Here is a 20499-nt window from a genome sequence, read left to right as displayed (position 1 = left end):
GGGCAACTAAGCCCGCGTGCCACAACTACTGAGCCTGCGCTCTAGAGCCCGCGAGCCACAACTACTGAGCCTGCACACCACAACTACTGAAGCCTGCATGCCACAACTGCTGAAGGCTGTGTGCCTAGAGCCCGTGCTCTGCAACAAGAGAAGCCACTGCAATGAGAAGCCCGCGCACTGCAACGAAGAGTAGCCCCTGCTCGTCGCAACTAGAGAAAGCCCATGCACAGCAACAAAGACCCAACGCAGCCAAAAATTAATTAATTAATTAATTTTTAAACAAATCTTCCTAAATCAAGAGTCATAGAAGATAGCAAATGCCAGCTATCTTAATAAGCTTCAAACTCATCAAAGCAGGACCCCTTATCTAATCATTCTTGGGATCTAGAGCTGATTGGCAATTCTCCTGTTAACATCCCATGACTCTGTTCACAGCTCCCAGTCCTTTAGCATGCTCTAAACTGCATCATGCTGTATCAGAAATATACCACCTTCCCTTCCCTCCCCGCCACCATCAATAACGACAACTGTGATGGCAAAAGCCCATTTCTGGAACCATCACATGGCTTTTTTTTCCTTTCATAAAAACCAGTAAATAGAGAGCTGGCTTCTTACTGTCATGGTACAAAGGAACACACTCCAGTGGGATTTTTATCACTGCTAACAACAGACTCCTGCCTCAATAATATAGTAGGAGAAAGAAGTCAAAGGAAATGAGAGGCTGGGTGAGGGAGAGTAAGAACAGATGTTCTGATTTGTCAGAAATGTGTCAAATAATTCTTTATAGATGGACCTAAGACAAATACAGCAATAAAGCTGCTCCTTTCATCTGAGCATCTGCACTTATCCACTTAAACCAAAGGAAGCCTGAAAGCTAGGGGTCAGGCCAGGCTTTCAGTGAATGGAACAAAAGCACAGAGAAAAAGAGTTCTCCATCCTGGATCTATACTTAATTTGAACAAGATCTCCAAGGATATCTACTCCAGTGCTTCTCAAACTATCTGTGGCAAACAAGTAATGTTCCCCTGGCTTATTCATGCTTTTGTAAAATACAATAAATATGAATCTCATGGTTTCTTACATATGACACCAAAAGCACAAGTAACCAAAGAAAACATAGACAAACTGGACTTCATTAAAATGAAAAGCTTTTGTGCTTTGAAGGACACCATAAAGAAAGTGAAATGACAACCCACAGAATAGCAGAAACAATTTGCGAATCATATCTCTGATAAGGGACTTGGATCTAGAATATACAGAGAACTCTTACAACTCAATAATAAAAAGACAACCCAAATAACAATGGGCCAAGGATCTCAATAGACATTTCTTCAAAGAAGATACATAAATTTTTATTAAGCACATGAAAAGATAGCCAATATCACGAGTCATTAGGGAAATGCAAATCAAAACTACACTGAAATACCACTTCACACCCAGTAGGAGGGCTATAAATAAAAAATGGAAAATAACAAGTGTTGACAAGGCTGCAGAGAAAATGGAACCCTTATTCACTGCTGGTACAATATAAAATGGTGCAGCCACTTTGGAAAACAGGAGTGTAGTTCCTCAAAATGTTAAACGAAGAGATACTATATGATCCAGCAATTCCACTCCAAGGTATATATCTAAGAGAAAGGAAATGTTCATATACAAACTTGTACATGAATGTTCATAGCAGCACTATTCTCAATAGCCAAGGAGTAGAAACAACCCAAATGTCCATTAATGGATAAATGGATAAACAAAATGTGTACATCCATACAAAATGGATGAAGTACTGACAGATGCTACAAGATGGATGAACCTTGGAAACACTATGTTAAGTGAAAGAAACCAGTTACCAAAGAGCACATATTATATGGTACCATGTATATGGAATGTCTGTAACAGGCAAATTTATAGAGAAACAAAGTACATTAATGGTTGCCAAGGTCTTAGAGGAGTTGGAGAAAAATGGGGAATGACTGCTAATGGGTACAGGATTTCTTTTGGTGGTAACGAAGACTTCTAAACTAGATTATGGTGATGGTTGCACAACTCCGTAAATATACTAAAAACCACTGAATGGTACACTTAAATGAGTGAACTGTATGATGTATGAATTATATTCAATAAATGTTACCCAAAAAATGAATTACAAGAAAAAAGTTCACACTTGGATGTCATGGTAAATGTCAAATCACTTTAAAGTTTCTAAATGCCTACTCTGAATTTTTGTACTTACCTCACTGTGGACAGGTAATAAACTGTTCACAGGCCAGCATACCAGTCCAGGACACACTTTGAGTGGCCCTGATCTACTCCATTCTCTCACCTGTACTGTTCCCTCAAAGTGGGATATTTAAGCCCAATAAGATGTCTCAGTTACTATCAGCTATGAAATTCATTTGGCTGCCTAATCCAGGTTTTGAGTTAGTTTCCTGTCACTTGCAAACAAAAGCGTTTCATGATTGAAAATCAGCTCCTCACCGAAACCCAAACATGATTTCATCGTGGCGGAGGTGAGCGTCATCATCAATAGACAGGATGGCCTCTGTCTCGATTTCATTCCAGGGCAGGAATCGATTGTTCAAACTGTTCTTCTCAGTACGGACCACCTGTAAAGAGGAAGGGAAAACACTCAACGGTCAATGCTGCATCGTTCAATGCCAAAAGCAAAACCGCCTTTAGGTCAAAGCAGACTGTGGCTAAACATCCTGAACAATTTCGCCTGCTTACCTACCACTTGTAAAATCTAGCATACGCCTTTTAGGAACAGAAATTGCCTCATAGTTCGGCAAATGTATAAAGATTCCACATTTTAAGCTGTATTCATTTGCTACCTAATTTTCCTGTGAAACAAGCTAAAGCTGAGGATTATTTTAAGTATGCAATAAACACAGTCTAGGGAAATTAAAAATAAGTTTCCCAAGAGAACACAAGGTGGCAGAGTAGAACTGAGATTATGATTCTCAGCCCTGGAATCCCCTTTAAAACCAAACTCAGAACTCTCTTGAGTCTATGGAATTTCTGACCCCCAATTTTAAGGCCTTTCTTTTTGGTATAAAAGAACAAAGGACAGTCCATCTGGTTGAGGTTAATTACTTACTTCACTTTTGCAATTCCTACCTGCAACACTGACTACACTTACAAAAGGTTTTTCTTTCAAGGTGTACCTGATCCAGTAAAACTAACAGCTTTTGTGTCCAAAGAAATTCCCAATTCAAAGAATCTCTATCCAAAGTGACCCACTATGAAAAGCAGTAATTTCTTCACAAAACAAGATTAGTGCCCAAATGGTAGAACTACATTATGATTTTAAAAATTATTTAAACCTGGCTCAGATAAGCATAGTTTACTACAACATAGGTAGTAGCTTTATTATTCACCTTGTCCATGATACTCAAATAAACAAGGATGAACATACTCAGTACTCTGATAGCTCATTTTATTTTTATGGTTTCTATACCTAATTAATCCAGCTAGTGAGGAACCATCATTTTATTATCAAAAACCAGAAACAAAGAGAACTTCTTGAGCAATCACCTTTTTGAAAAGCCAAGAAGGGTCATCTTACTTTTAACAGAACACCTTACTTGTAATGAGGCTAACCTCCACGTAGCATAAGGAATATAATTTTATCCAGGGTCTAAAAGTTTATGAATGGTTTCAAAGGTACTCCCATGACCTCACGAGTACTGTTCAGCTTAAAATACTCTTTCTCCTATTCCTCTACCACGATGATTCTCCCCCTGGAGACCCAGTTCAGATGCGTCCTGTCACTCCCCAACCTTGTCAAAAGTGATCACTTCTTCTGTGTTCTTAAGGCAGAGTCCTCATATTTCAATTAATTCATTCTAGCACACTTCGAATCCAATTAGTTCAGAGCCAGAAGGTCCTTGGAGATCAGTCAACTTTCACTTTACACGTGGACGACTGGCAAGTGGCAGAGCTAGACTCTAACTAATACCCCCAACCCCAAATCAGTGCTTCTCTGCTAATCTTCGATTAAGTTTATAAATCTCATCCAACGAAAGCCCCATAGAAAATGTATTATTAATTTGTATACCATCAAGAAATAAAAATACTGGGCTTCCCTGGTGGTGCAGTGGTTGAGAGTCTGCCTGCCAATGCAGGGGACACAGGTTCGAGCCCTGGTCTGGGAAGATCCCACATGCCGCGGAGCAACTAGGCCCGTGAGCCACAACTACTGAGCCTGCACGTCTGGAGCCTGTGCTCCGCAACAAGAGAGGCTGCGATAGTGAGAGGCCCGCGCACCGCGATGAAGAGTGGCCCCCGCTTGCCGCAACTAGAGAAAGCCCTCGCACAGAAACGAAGACCCAACACAGCCAAAAATAAATAAAAATAAATAATTATTCTAAAAAAAAAAAAAAAAAAAAAGAAATAAAAATACTGCCAAACAAGAAAGATGTGAAATAGCTTATCATTTAGAATGTTTAATAAAGAGCTTTTTAAAACTTTGCCTCAGTCCTGGAGGAGTTCCTACCAAGACAAGGAAAAATCTGTAACGGATTTGCTACTACAGAGAGCCAAGCAATAGGCAGAGAAATCCATCTTGCCCTGCAGCACTTCTGACCAATATAAAAATCCCTGAGCTTGTAGCCCAGACCTCCCAAGCTCGGGTTCAGCAGTGACAGAACAAAGGCACTGAACCCTGGGTCAGGAAAAAGAGAGGAGCGAGAAGGGGGAGAAGGCCATGTGCTCACCGTGGTATCTGCCTGGCTCTACCTCAGGGAGTGGGAGGGTGGCCAGAAGTAGCCGAAGACAAATGCCAACCTCGGTGATGGTAAAATGCTGTCTACCGCAGGAAACACCCAATTTCAGAGATGTGGAAATGTAAACTAACGTCCACCCCAGAATCAGCAGACTACGGCAGCTGTTCAGTCGAACGCGTGCCACATAAGCTACCCTCGGGTCATTCATGTTACTGTCCTAATGTGCCCAGCATTCACTTAACACAGACTTGCAACGCCGCCAGTTCAGGTGAGTACAGCTGTCCCTCAGCTCTACCAGGGAATACACACAGCTTAAAATGCGAAAAAAAATCAGTGAAACATCCAATTCTTGAATATTCTATTGTAGATTACCAATTTTGTGAGTTAACCACTAGGAGGATTACCTACAGCACAATTAACAATCCATGAACACAGTACAGAGCTCCAGTACTCAAAATATAATCCAAAGACCAGCAACGCAGGCATCATCTGGGACTCTGCTAGAAATGCAGAAATGCAGCCCTTCCTAAACCTACCAAGTCAGGACCGACCTGCATTTTAACAAGATCCCCGAGTCCTATGCACATTAAATTTTGAGAGGCGCTGGTACAGAGGAAAAAGCATGGCTTTGAAGTCAACCAGAAAAACGTCCGTTCAGATTCCAATTCTACCACTTATCACGTGTATGAACGTAAGTAAGCAACCTCTCTGCTAAATCATCACAGCACCATGTTGTGTGCAAAAATGGAAGTTGTTTATCAGCCAAACTTGACAACCCTACAAAAAACCTCTTAATCTAAAAACAAGATACAAGGGCTTCCCTGGTGACGCAGTGGTTAAGAGTCCGCCTGCCAATGCAGGGGACACGGGTTCGAGCCCTGGTCGGGGAAGATCCCACATGCTGCGGAGCAACTAAGCCCGTGCGCCACAACTACAGAGCCTGCGCTCTAGAGCCCGTGAGCCACAACTACTGAGCCCGCACGCCACAACTACTGAAGCCCGCGTGCCTAGGGCCCGTGCTCTGCAACAAGAGAAGCCACCGCAATGAGGAGCCCGCGCACCGCGACGAAGAGTAGCCCCCGCTCTCTGCAACTACAGAAGGCCCGCGCGCAGCAACGAAGACCCAACACAGCCAAAAATAAAAAAATAAATAAAATAAATTTATAAATAAATAAAAACAAGAAACAACAATTAAAAACAAAAATGATCATGATGTGATACCTAGAACGTAGCCAAACTTTTTGTCTAATTACAGAGTAAATCCAAGCAAGAGGACCTGCTTGTCCTTTGGAAGACTTAGAGCTGAAGGCCTCATATCAAATGTGTGTTGGCCTAGATTTCACATGCAGTTTTTCTGAGAAAGCCTATTAAAGTCCATTAAGGGGCAGGTCCATTAAGAACAAGTCTTCTGGATTCCAGGAATACATCACATGCACCATCATCTCTGCTCATCCCGGCACAACTCCTCTGGGATGACAGTAAGAGCCCCAGGATTAGGGAACTGAAGCGACAGCCATCAGAATAAAAGAAAAACTTTCAAGGATTCAGAGAAACACAACGTCAAGTACGGCAGCAGCTTACTTGTGGTTAGCTCACTAACAACTGTGGTCAGTAGGTCTGCTGTAAGGATTCGGAGTGGTGGTTCTCAGCTAGGAGTGATTTTGTCCCCCAAGAGACATTTGACAGTATCTGTGGACATCGCTGGTTGTCACAACTTGGGGTGGGGGTGGGGGGTTCTTGCATCCAGTGGGCAGAGGCCAGGGATGCTGCTAGATCCTACACTGCACAGCACGGCCCCCTGAAACAGAGAACTATCCAGCCCGAATGTCACTGTGCCGCTGTTGAGACACCCCGATTCACAGTCAACCACCAGGAGACAGTAAAGCAAACTCTGAATAAATGTAACTCGTAATTTAAGCACAATCACCTTTTCCCCATAAACCGAAAGAGATTTCCGCCTTACAAAGTTTGCAAATACAAACTAAAATTAAAGGGTAAGGGAAGTAAAATCTTTCTTCTACCAATTTTGCTTCAGAGCTATAGTGCTTAATGTCTAGACAAAAGCCGAGCAAACCAACCGTTATCTATTCTGGCACCACAATCAGAACAACGAAAAGATTCCAATATTTGTAATGCAGACATGCAGATCAGCGCTGGCCTCTAAGGATCTGAGAAAGGATCTGAGAAAAGGCAGATCTGAGAAAGGGCAGATCAAACGTGAAAGAAGTGAGTCAACCAGAAGTAATATGTCACATTTAGGAAATATTCTCATTTTTGTTGATGTTATTTTGTTTTTTTCCAAATTAAAACAACACTCCCCCCTCCCTCAACAGTGGCTATGTTTTTCATGCCTTATGATTATAGCTTAGTAACTTGTGAACATGAAGACTGACCTTCAAGTTATTGATTTAAATACTGGTATGACACTGACTAGAATGTATAGAGCACAGTGCCTGGCATGCAGTAGATGTTCAACAAGTGTTTTATAAATGAATGAATAAATGAATAAACAGGAAATAGGACCTAATTTGGCCCTGTCCATCCTATTTTCAGAATACAGAATAAAGACTTGAGAAGTTTATATATCAAAACTATAAACACTGGATATACTGAAACCTCTCAGTATCTAATCTAGTTTTCTACAGCAAAAAAATCCATCAACCTACCACAGGCCAGAAGCGGTGCTCATTAACGCTCATTTTTCCTGTTCCACACACAACACTCCCTGATGATATCTCCCTAGTTCTCTGTTCACCATCATTCATGAAGGCGCCCTTCTCATCATCAACGGAACAGTGCAACAAGCATGGCCTAGAACCCTACCATATGCAAATGTATAAAGCGTATGCGCGATCAAAAATCAATCAGTATCTTCAATTAACACTCAACCTGGTTCTTGAGGAATTCTGGAGTTTATGAATAATAAAAGAACTGCTACTCGAATAGGGTCCTTTCTCCTAGTGTGTTAACCAGGCATTTGGTTTCTAAATCCAGGCAGAATCAGCAAAACCACATTAATTAGCCAAGTATCAATTCACATCATAAGTATTTAATTAGCTACCATGATAAGTCTGAGTCCCAATTAATAGCAAATATCTCAGTATCTAAGGGATGAAAATGTAAGTAGTTATTGCTATTTACAAGGAACAATGGAACATTTCAACAATTTAGTAAGTGATAGTTGCTCAAGTGAAGCAGAATAATGAATCTGGATTCAAATGGAAGAACTACCTAAATATGGAATCTTTTTGAAAGCAGCTCATGATGAGCCATAGGCAGGTCTCTGAAGTTGGTAGGAAAGAAAATAGGACATGAAGAGATTAAGTGAAGCAACCTAAGTCATACAGTAGATCAAGAGCAGAGAACACTAAAAAGTAGAACGTTACCTGAGAAGTAGTAAAATTTGAAAATGTACGTGGATACTATAAAGCACCATACAAACACATAATGCCACCTACTAAATTCATCAACTTAAATACACGTATAATGTTGTCCTTTTTCTCCTTAAGATCAAATTTTGCCCAGCCAAACCCAACAGTCTCCAACAATACATGCACATGCATAATACACTTCTGTAATGAATCCATTTCTGAGAATGAACTTTATGTCAAGCCATCCTACAGGCAATAAAGGTAAACAACAACTAACTTTTGTCCTCCATCCTCCCCTTTCCTCTAACTTGAAAAAGTAACCCATCATAGAGCTCAGGAAGCAAGAAAGTGAGGTCCAAGAGGAAACACATGGTCACGTGTACCTACTTGTGAGGACCCATGTGAAACAGAGCTTGAGGTGACCGGGTGGAGAGTTATCAACAGAGAAGACAACTGAAAAAGAAGCAGCACCAAAACTTCTTGATTTTTCAAGGAGCTCATTCATTCAATAAACAGAGTGGTAGGGGCAAAAAACTGGGAAATGCAAAGAAGGAAGGAAAAGGAGTAAGAAGGCAACACAGCAAACTGGTTTTCCATTTATAACTTTAAATTTGAGTCTAATGCACTGTAAAAAAAAAACAGTATATGTTTTAGGTTATGAGATAAGACTGTCTCAACTTATAAGAGAAAGTTGCCAATGATCCCTGTGAAACTGTAGGTAAAATAGCATAGGTTACAGGTTCACCACCAAATGAGAGAATGCATGTAAACAGCATGACACAGTGCCTACCTAGCACATTGAAAATGCTCAAAAAATGTTTGCAATTACATGAGATTAGTAAAACCTCTTCCTACTTTAATTTGTAAAATATATATACTATGTATCTATGTATGTATGAGTGCGTATGTGGGTATATGTGTGTTTGTGTATATATACACACACACACACACACACACACACACATGCTGTGCCTTTCCAAGAAACTTAGATTTGGTGAAAAAAGAAAAATATGCACTGAACTAGGAATTAATACCTAAGTTCTAATTTAGGTATTAATTAGTCAAGTGACCTAAAGCAATAAAATTCTCTGTCTCAGATTCCTTACTTTGAATTTGTAAAAAAGAGAACATATAAACTAAGAGGGGGGACATTATCTAAAGAACTGATTTACTGCAGTTAGTAAATCATTTATGCAACATGACTTTTCAGCAATTCCTTTATATCACACATCTATAATACTTGCTATTAATTTCTGATTTCTGGTAACTTTGTTTTATACAATTCTTCACAGCCATAGCCCATTCTCAAACAGAAAAAGAGAGCTATAACTGTAGCCACCTGATTATTAAGTAAAATATTGCAAGCAAACAAACAAAAAAAACCAGGGCTTCCCTGGTGGCGCAGCGGTTAAGAATCTGCCTGCCAATGCAGGGGACACGGGTTTGAGCCCTGGTCCAGGAAGATCCCACATGCCGCAAAGCAACTAAGCCCGTGCGCCACAACTACTGAGCCTGCGCTCTAGAGCCCATGAGTCACAACCACTGAAGCCCATGAGCCTAGAGCCCGTGCTCCGCAACAAGAGAAGCCACCGCAATGAGAAGCCTGAGCACCAACGAAGAGTAGCCCCTGCTCTCCGCCACTAGAGAAAGCCTGTGCACAGCAACGAAGACCCAACGCAGCCAAAAATAAATAAATTAATAAATTAAAAAAAAAAAAACCCAGACATACCAATACCTGGTGAATTCACCAGACTTTGTATAATCTTGGACCTAGAGAAACTGGACAAGGTTTTTCCTGTTAGCTTTGCCTAGAAATCACAAATTTAGAAAATTAGTATCTGACACATTCAAGTAATATTTTTAAAAGTAGAGTGGGCACAGACAAAAAAAATAAAATGTATCAACTTTCTAAAGAATAAGGCTTCAGAATTATCTCTACTCTTGCCTGAAGTCCAGCCAGAAATAAAGCCTTTAACTGCCCGGCTGGCAGAGGCCCAAGCCTGAATCTTAATGACTGAGCTGACGACACAGCCAGCTTCTCTTCCAGTCTTCCTTAGTAGACTACTGGGGCAATAGTACTAAAATAACTACGCTGGCATGACATTAAGTTCCCAAAACAGAACTCTCCTTGTTCAATTCTAGTACCAAGGGCTGGGAAAGAGGGAAAAGGGCTAAAAAATCACCTCGTATCTCTACAGTTTTCATTTTGGAAACATGGTACATTCTGGCCTCACCTCCAGAGACCTCGGAGTCTCCCAGGGCGGCGTGACAGCTTATCTCTGAAACACCACCTCCACCACGACTGCCCCGTCCAAGCCGCCGGCACCCCTCACCTGGGCTACTGCAATAGCCTTTGAACTGTTCCTGCTCTTTTCCCCACGGTCCCACACATACCATATTTCTCCCTGCTCAAAACCCTCTGCTGGCACCCTAACGCGCTGAGAATAAAACCTGGAATCCTTACCATGTTCTACATGTGCTGGCCTCTGCCTCCTCTGACCTGCTCAAACTCTCCACCCCCAATACACTGGGTCCTCCTGCCATGTCCTGCACCCAACAAGCCTCTTGCGCTTGCCGTTCTCTGTATATTCCTCCAGAATTTACGTGGTCCATTCTCTCACATCCTTCAGGCTTCTGCTCAAACATCACCTCTTCAAAAAGTCCCTCCCAGGCTCCCTGTGTAAATGAGCTGTACCCTTTACAGAGAAGAGAACTAGAAATTAAGGATCAAGGGCCTGGCTGTCACAAGACTGAGAAACAAGTGAGTACGCAGCGTAGAGATGGGCAATGTTTTGAGTGGGCAAGACTACACTGTGAACGACAACGTCCCCTTCGTAACAGCCCACGTTTTAAAACTCCAAAAGGACCGATTTTCACGTTCTCATTTCCAGTCAACGCTCCAACAAGGCCACCCTATTTAGTACAATTTTCTAGACTATAAAAGCAGAGTGAAGAAGATGTGTTAACTGGTCAGAATAAAGTAATAACTTGAACCAAAATTCTGGGTGGGGCCGTGTATCAAAAAAGAGACCAGCTGGAGGCTCCTGCTTCCAGGATGGCTGAAAAAGCCCCACCCAGACCCAGCCTCCTGCAGACGGTAACGTAACCTCTGGACAAAAATACCAAAAAAGCATTACCTGAGAGCACTAGATAGTGAGCAGAAGACAACAAACTGTGAAGGGGAGCTGAAATTTAGGAAGGAGTTACTGACACGGGGAGAATCACCGTCGCTTTTGCCCTGAGAGTACGCCAAAGTCGGTACCATGCAAGACAGCTTAAACTCGCATACAACACCCAAGTCTTTCTGGCCTGAAGAATGAGGAAAAGAGTTTGGGGCAACCACAGCCCCTGGAAGAAAGGAGATTCCAGCATGGAGAGAGCCAGATAGGGGGAGCTCCATGGACTGGGTATAAACTGCCCAGTCTCCGGGCCACCCCTGAACCATGCATGCTTGGCACTGTTTGCAAGCAGACCGGCTAAAGACAAAAGGGCTGAACTAGCATTTGCGTTGCCACTCGAGAGAGAGAACGTGCAGTCTGAGTCCAACCAAATTAACTGCCTGCTAAAACTAAAATCTCAACACTTTTCAGAGAAATAAAACAAAATCCACAGCCTTCAGAACATTCACAATGTTTAATACAAAACTGTTTGATGTGATGTACAAAGAACCAGAAAAACATGACCCAGTCCTCAGGAAAAAAGAAACTCAATTACAACAAATACTCAGGGCTTCCCTGGTGGCGCAGTGGTTGAGAATCTGCCTGCCAATGCAGGGGACACGGGTTCGAGCCCTGGTCTGGGAAGATCCCACATGCCGCGAAGCAACTCGGCCCGTGAGGCACAACTACTGAGCCTGCGCGTCTGGAGCCTGTGCTCCGCAACAAGAGAGGCCGCGATAGTGAAAGGCCCGCACACCACGATGAAGAGTGGCCCCTGCTTGCCGCAACTAGAGAAAGCCCTCGCACAGAAACGAAGACCCAACACAGCCAAAAATAAATAAATTAATTAATTAATTTAAAAAAAAACAATTTGGTAAATTAAACATTTAAAAAACAAACAAACAAATACTCAAATGACCCATATGTTGGAATTAGCAGACTAAGATGTTAAAGTAGCTATCGTAACTGTGCTCAATGAAGGAAAGCATACTCTGGGAAAAAAACAAAAACAAAACAGGAAATCTCAGCAGAGAAACAAACTGTTATTCTTAAAAACATGGAAATTCTGGAACTGGAAAATACAGTATCTGAAATTTAAAACTGACTCAATGAGCTTAACAGCAGTGTAGATACAAGTCAGTAAACTTGATGACAGATCAACAGAAATTATCAAAGATAAAAAAATTTTTAAAAAATGAACACAGCCACTGAAAACTGTGGGACATCAAAATGTCTAATATACATAGAACGGAGTCCCCAGGGAAAGGAGGGCAAGAATGGGACAGAAAAATATCTGAATACTGAATAAAAATTCTCCAAAATATGATTTAAAAAAACATAAATTACTAGACTCAAGAGGCTTAGTGAACCCCAATCAAAACACAAGTCAAAGAAAACCATGCAGAGGCATATCACAGTCAAACTGCTGAAAACCAAATTTAAAGAAAAAGTCTTGAAAGCAGCCAGAGAATAATAACACATTACATACAGGGAAACAAAAATTTGAGAAATCACTGACATATCATTTCAAAGAATGGAGGCCTGGAAACGTGGAAAATCTTTAAGATGCATGAAAGTGGTGGCCTCCCCACCTAGTAGGGAGTTTTTCAAGAGACAGGCCTTCAAAACCCCCGGCACAACGCTACCCTCCATCTGACTTCCATTAAACATTCATGTCTTCCGCTCCAGGAGCTAAGGAACCTGATTCGACTGTTCAGAAAACAGGCAAGAGACGGCGAGAGAGCAGTCATCCACTGTCCCAGCCTCTGTGCAGCCGTCCCACACCATTCAGGTGAGAGACCCCAGCAGCTGGTGGCACGTACCCCATCTCCCTGGGGGCAGTGCTGTCACCACGCCCAGGCCCTACCCCATTTGAACTGCAGTTCTCTTTACGTAAAGCATTTGGGGCAGGAGGGTGGCCGTGAAGATCACATTTACTCTAAGCCAGACCCGATGTAGTTTCCCCTTTGTTATGTAAGTAATAGAAAAGAATGAGGGATTTTAACATATTAACCCCAGCAGGTACCCCCTAAAACAACCCCTCTTTCCTTACACAAACAGCTAGCATTCATGCCCATTGTGCTGCTGGCACCCCGAGCAGAAGAGAAGCACAAACTGCCCAGGATTTTCTGAAATGGCATGTAGGTTCCTGGGTTGATTCTTTTAGCCACAATGCTCATTTCAAATCATTTTCCCTGAAGGACTGGAATCGGACAGATTGCCTGGGAACCACTCTGCTGCTAACTTTACAAAGACCTGTTAACTGTAACATAATGGATAGGTCACGTCTGCACCCTCGGTGGACAATCCACTCTGAGATGCTTCATAACAGTGCCATTCTCCCACAGGGGAGAGCTGCCGGTCCCTTGCAGCCCTGATACCTGGGTAGTGTAGACTCTATGCCCAAGAGGTTGGCAATTCAACTGCTGCCCAAAAAAACTGCCTCTCTTAAATAGAAAACAGTCCAAATATTTAGAGAATGGAGTGAAACTGTCCAGCCTGAAAGTGTTTTTTCTTTTTCAGAAGAACTTGAAAAAAATGTGTATCACTAATATGAACAAGCTGTTCAAAACTGCCCCCCATTTGGAAAGTCTCTGGCATTTTCTGACTAGGCATTGTATTGTTGCAATGAGCTACGCAGTAATCAAAGAGGACTACTTATTTCCCACCAGAGTTAAAAGGAAGGATTAGTTCTGGTAAGTTCTCGGACGAATTTCAGTCGCTGTTAACTGTGGTGGCATCGGGTTCTCTACATCCCTATCAAATTCAAAGAAAACTCAGGAAAATGGAAAACAAAGGCTGCTTTATTATTCTATTTGAGCAGCATCTACCTTTCACAGAACAATCTTTTTTAAAAATTTCGATGACATTCAAAAAGTTGTAACTAAGAAAATAAGTGAAATGTATTTGGGAAGACGTCAATAAAAATAATCTCCCCGTTCAACACTTTCTTAATATACACGATAAATTCTGGGATCAAAAGTTTGTAGAACCCTACAGTGTTTGAATAGCCTCAGATTATAAATTCAATTAAATAAAATACAAGAAAAGATTAGCAGCAGTAGTAAGAGAGTAGCAGGATTCCTAAGAAAGAAAATTTAAAACAAAGATTTGTACAAGAGAAGAAGGAGTGGTAACAGTTAAGACACAAGGGAAATTATACAGCAGATACAAGAAGGCTTCATCAGTGAAGTGAGTCCTTAACAGAAGCAGACATCCATGCTGCCCTCCACCTCCTTTGACAGGAAGGAATAAGTAGGAATCAAATAATTGTTGGGCACCTTTCTAGATTCCTTACTTGTACTATCTTAGATTCCTCTTTCATCCTGAAGTCAAAGGAGTTAATTAACTTACCAAAGATGACAAAATGACTACTTAATCCCAGGTCTATATCACTCCAAAACGCATACTTTTCCATTATACCATGATGCTGCTTAGAAAATATTTCACATGAATTAGCTCCTTAATGAAATAAATTTTTTAAAAACTGGTGTAGCCTAAACATTCCTCTTCTAGGCAAATTCTTCCTAAACACTACACTAATTTTCTTAAGCAAGCTTCTAGCAATGATGGCCTATCAGACCTTTGCCCTTCTTTGCTACCTTTTTCTGGAAAGTACCTAAGCTGCAGGGTAAGTAGTTGCCAGGTGGCTTAAGATTTGCTCTAAGGCCTCACATTGAAGAGAAATGGGTGATCTCCCTCTAGATTGACAAGTTTACATCAGAAGGTGGATAAACAAAGTACTCAGAACTAAAGCTCTATCCTGCATATTTGGCTATTATTTTTCCTGTAAAATACAGCATCCTAACCATAACAGATGGAGTAAAGAATGAGAAAGAACCTGCAAGAGACTACAGAAAAGGTTCAGGATCTCCAACTCCAAAAATATCAAACCCCGACTCCAGTCTCCCAGAGGACTTGTATCCGATCCTGTGAAATGAAACAGATCTCCTTCCTAAATCCTTTGGGAGGTGATTAAAACCGCAGCTTCTGGAATCAGACACACTAAAACTCAGCTCCTCCATGATTGCTAATCATGACCTTGGGCAAAGTAATTAACCTCTCTAAGCCTCAGTTTCCACAGATTTAAAATGAAGAAACCGGGCTTCCCAGGTGGCGCAGTGGTTGAGAGTCTGCCTGCCAATGCAGGGGACACGGGTTCGGGCCCTGGTCTGGGAGGATCCCACGTGCCGCGGAGCGACTAGGCCCGTGAGCCACAATTGCTGAGCCTGTGCGTCTGGAGCCTGTGCTCCGCAACGGGAGAGGCCGCGACGGTGAGAGGCCCGCGCACCGCGATGAAGAGTGGCCCCCACTTGCCGCGGCTGGAGAAAGCCCTCGCACAGAAACGAAGACCCAACACAGCCATAAATAAATAAATAAATAAAAAGACTTTCTCTTTCAAAAAAAATAAATAAATAAATAAAATGAAGAAACCATACTAGTTCATTATATAAGTTCCATAAATGCTGAATTACAGTGCCTAGACTATGAGTGCTTCTTAAATGTTAGCTTTTCATTATCATTCTCATTATCAACATCTTTGTGATGACATAGAATAAGTCCATGAGGTCAATGAGAGGGTTCTGTAAACCTTCACGGGGCCAGTTTCAGTACTGGAGCGTCTTAGGAGATTTCTGACGTAAGTAGCAGAGATGGAACTGGCAAGGCCTGAAAGGAATGAAATAGGAGCAAGGAGAAAATTTCATGGGGAAAGAATCTGTATAGGTTTTTTTTTAAAAAAAGCATGTTTATGGAAAAGAGATTAAGAATGAATTCCTCTCTCATGCAGTAAAACAAAAGGCTCATGTTTCTATTACCATGATGGGGACGCCAATGTCAGGCCACAGAAGGTCCTCTGAGGGCAGCTTGGGGGAATTCCACACCACCACGACCTTGTTCAGGTAAGGGAGGCCATTCAGCCTCTCGAGCGAGTTCATGAGCACCTCCTCCCGCTCGTAGGTCAGCATCACCACTGTGAACTGCTCCCGTGGGACGTTGCCGCCCAGCGAGGCCTGGAACTCCTTGCCGGAGCCCCCGGCCCCGCCACCAATAGGCCGAAAGCCAGTCCCGGAGCCCAAGAATTTGGCCTCTGAGGGCAGCACAGGGTCAAACGGTGTGTGGGGGAAAAGATGGAAAGGTCCTGGCGCAGAGTTCCAGCTGCGATAGAAGTCCGTGACGGTCAAGGTGAAGTTGCGGAGGTACTTGGGGGAGGCGTAGGGCGGCTCCGTCTCCACGGGCCCCAGGTCCAAGTCCCCGTTGTCGGCCATGTTGGGGTCGGTCCCGGCTGCCTTGCCTGAGCGATGGGGGATCTCGGCCGCCGCCTCTTCCTGGATGGGAGCGGCTGGGATCTGGATGCGAGTCCTAATCACAGCCAGCACGGTACTGAAAATACTGTCCGCGGTGGAGAAGTAAGTCTCCCAGAGGAAGCGGCCTTGCCGCCTCATGGCCAGGAGGTCGCTGTCGGAGAGGCTCCGCAGCAGGAAGTGGACCTCGGTCACTCGCGGCTTGGGCACCACCAGGGCGGCCTCGCTCCACTGCAGCACGTCCTGGTAAGGAAGCTGCACGTGCTCCCCCAGCACAACCGGGACAGCACCAACCTCCAGGGCTTCAAAGAGCCGTGTGGCACACCCAGAGGAAATAACCAAGCGAGGGTCCCCGGGAGTGATAATGAGGGCGAAGGTGGAGAGCTTCAGTAATTCTAAGCGGTCTTCCCGCTCCCCACACAGCGCCCACTCAGTAGGCAGACTGGGTTTGGGCTGGTTTTTGCAGGTAAATTCTACCAGGACCTGATCTAGTTTGCTGTCCTGTACTGCCTTGAGGGTGGCAATGATACGATCATCGTAGTCGGCTGGAGGGTCGCCCTCCATCTCCTCCTCAAAGGAGCGGGCCTCCTGAAGGCTGGATCTCAGCGACTCTATCTTCTCACCCTGGAAGGTGAAGAGATATTTCCGCTTCACTGGCACCTGTGGGGGGATTTCCATGAAGTTGGGCTCTGACATGGCGTGGACTAGTGGCGACACCACCAAGTCAAAGCCAGGCCGGTACTGGGCAGCATAGAAAGTGGACTGGGCCACCATGGCCCGGCCTGTACTGACATTGTACAGCAAATTCTGGGTGTCTGACTTCCGAGACAGACTGATGATGACGTGGTTGCGTCCGTCTGTCCGCCAGTGTGGTAGGGAGTACAGCTGCTTCTCCAGGTCAGCAGGCCGCAGCACTCCCAGCTCCTGCATTTCCCCCACTAGGATCACATAAAGGCAGGCAATATCTGCATTTTCTGTAACATAAACGTTGGCTCGTGCTGTGGCCTGAAAAGCCTGCTTGACCAAGGGATCCAGGTAGCTGCCAAAGGCAAACTGGTCACTGTCATAGACGTAGACTGGGAAACCAGAGGTGAGAGGGCAACGAGAATAATCAAAACAGTTGTGCAGCCGGCAGCTCCGTAGGACCTTCGGGGGAGGGAGGCCGATATCGTCCTTCTCTGGGAGGAGTCGGATGGGCAGAGAGAGTTTGGGCTGATTTTGGGCCATCAGTTCTTTGTAAGAGTGCTCGGTCTGGCTGATGACGTTCTTGAGCTGAAGCAGGTCCTGCTTGGCATTCTCAATGCTCTTCTTACAGGCCTCGATCTTCAGGTTCAGCTTGGCGATTTCACTGTTCAGCTCTTGCCGCTTGGCTTCCAGCTGCAAGAGCTCTTCACTGACAGACTCCCGAATGCGGCAGAGATCCAGCACGTGCTTCACCTCGCAGAGCTCGTTACCAGCCCGTGGGCCAAAGATCCGCTTGCCTGCCTCATCCGCTTCGTCCAGGGTGGTGAGATAATAGTGGGCGATGAGGGGGAAGAACACTAGAATGACGAAGAGCGTGAAGCTGAGCCACGTGAGCCGAATGCGGTTGGACCACCGCAGCATGCAGGTCTGACCTCCGTTCCCCACGCCCCCATTCCGCAACATGGTATAGCCCGTCATGAGTTCCTCTGTGGCTCCTGCCCTGCTGATCACGTTGGGTCACTCGCCATAACCATGAGCTGCTACCAGACAAGACTCGACCTCTTCTCACTCACGTGTTTCCGGAAGAGTTAGTGTGCTCCCTGGACAAGGCACCAAATAAAACGGAAATTTCATTTTCCTCAGCTGTGATTGAAGTGGTCTCTGACTCTACTCCAGCAGATTTTAAGTTCTGGTTGTTGACCAAAGAACATGTCCTTAATCTTTATCAAACAGTAAAAGGTACCACATTGTTGATGAGATGGAAGGGAAGAGGTCCCTGATGGTGGAACCCAGGAAAGATACCCAGGAATCAGATTGACTTTGTCAACTGCCATAGCTCTCGTTCCTTGGTTTTGCTGACCAACACATATGCATAGTTACTATTCACAGTTATAAAGTAGCTGGTTAGAACAGAAATAAATGCCAGCCTCTTAACAGTGTCATTGCCAACAATCAGGCCTGCAAAAGAAAGAGAAGCATGTCAGTTTTGAAGACATTATGTTCAACAAGCCTGCTCTCCCCCTGTAACTTTCTGGAAAATGCTTAAATCTTGTAAGATGGAACAATGGTTGGATCATTGGTGTGTGTCTCACAGACCATTTTAAGTCCAAGATAGGTTTTGTTTGGTATGGATATTTTACTTGTGGTTAGTAAGAGATGGATAAGGTAAGTGTCCAAAAACAGTTTCAGTGTTTAGACACACACACCTTCTTCCTATTTAATTGGCTATAGAGCAGCATTAGAGCCCTATAAAATGATTACCAGCTACATTCAACAGAGGGCAAAAATGTTCACAACAATTTGTTATTCTAGACTTAGGCATCATCATTAGACAAAGAGAAACACCCTCCTATCTATGTTCATTCCTGACATGAAAGTTGCCTTTTGAACTACTGGAAAACAAACAAACAAAAAAACACCTCTGCGAGAAGCTCCATTTGTTATATTCAGAGTTGAAAAAAGCTGACAAGAACTCTCTTGATCTTTACCCAGCAGTGGGTGCAGTAATCCAGAGATAAAATGTATTTTCCAGTTTGCTTCTCATTTATCTACTGTTAGCACACATCATGTGCTCCTTCTTAAAATATAAATAGTAACTTGGTCTTTCAGAAAGAACACTATACTTCGAAATGAGGGGCATTATTTCTTATCCTTGGAAGAGATTTGCTGTCAGACCTTACGCCCCAGGATTCTAATCTCCCAAAATGGAGATACGTGTATGGAGATAACAACATATATTGTGTTGCTATGAAAATAAAGGACAGAGGATGTGAAGGTACTTCAGGCTAAAAAATCTTGAAACAGCATTCCCAGTCCTATTCTCTTACCAAACTTTACTATCACAGGTTACAAAAGCTTTTCACTTGCTTTCACCTCAAATTCAATACATCTAGAAGTGAATTCGTAATGTTCTGTGCCAAAGAATACCCCCAATTTCCTTCATTCATTCCCTCCAAAAAGTATTTACCATACCCTTTTCATGCCTAAGACATGCTAAGTATAACTGTGGGCGAATCTAGGATGTAAAATAATCCTTGACCTCATGGAACTTCCTTTAGCCTAAAAAGATATAAACAAATAGCAAGGATACTACCACAAGGCAGTGTGAAGTAAGTAGTACTTTTTGGATGCTCAGTCACTCTCTCTAACTTCTACCTTTGTTAAGGATATATAACTATTAAATGTTTGATACAGTCTTCTCTCCCTTTAAATAAAAAGTGATGACAATGTTACTAAAAGGTTTGAATAAGGAGACCACGAGATAAGGACAACAAAAACCAAAAAATAATCATAACCAATCATGGAAAAGCGTAAATTTGGATGATCTAAACTTGATAATTAACAGCTGACCAAATATCCCAAAGAATGTAGGTCAAAGTTTCTAAAGCATTATCCTTTTAATTCAAATGTTAAAATCTCTCCTTTTGGTTTCAAAAAAATGTTCTCTGCACTTACGATCAAATCGTAACAAAGATAGAATGGAGTGGAGGAAAAAAAGAAGGCATAATCCAGGCGACTCAGCTGATTCATTCCCTTCTTACCACATGGCTCAGGGTCCTTCCTTTCTCTGACTCATGTAGCATTACACTTCAGTATACAATTTCTGGAACTAGTGAACTCCGGGGCTTGCTCTCCTGATAGAAAATAGAGAAGTGACAGGCTATTAGAAAAATACTCAATACTGAAGGTGCTATTAAAGAATTTATTTATTGTCTACTATGAAAAGGTTTCTCTTATGTATATAAGGTAAGCATAGAGTTTATTG

General features: G+C 43.0%; 1 protein-coding gene across 6 annotated transcripts in view; it reads right to left on the bottom strand.

The window, feature by feature from the left end:
• The window catches only part of EXTL3 (exostosin like glycosyltransferase 3), a 136278-nt gene that overhangs the window by 26452 nt on the left and 89327 nt on the right, over positions 1 to 20499 (bottom strand). For 3 of the 6 annotated variants that reach the window (XM_068553246.1, XM_068553244.1, XM_068553245.1), the window contains exons 2-4: positions 20276 to 20368; positions 16065 to 18692; positions 2473 to 2600 (exon numbers count right to left, since the gene is read on the bottom strand). In XM_068553246.1, the coding sequence (XP_068409347.1) occupies positions 2473 to 2600; positions 16065 to 18212 (2276 nt within the window). In that variant the 5' untranslated portion in view covers positions 18213 to 18692; positions 20276 to 20368. Of the gene's footprint in view, positions 1 to 2472; positions 2601 to 16064; positions 18693 to 20189; positions 20240 to 20275; positions 20369 to 20499 lie in introns of those variants that run through there. The other 3 variants (XM_068553248.1, XM_068553247.1, XM_068553249.1) reach the window with 2 other exon arrangements.

This window comes from Eschrichtius robustus, chromosome 10, assembly GCF_028021215.1.
Source record: "Eschrichtius robustus isolate mEscRob2 chromosome 10, mEscRob2.pri, whole genome shotgun sequence".
Taxonomy (NCBI): Eukaryota; Metazoa; Chordata; class Mammalia; order Artiodactyla; family Eschrichtiidae; genus Eschrichtius; species Eschrichtius robustus.
The sequence above is the reverse complement of the archived record's forward strand: the minus strand, read 5'-3'. Positions and strand labels throughout refer to the sequence as shown.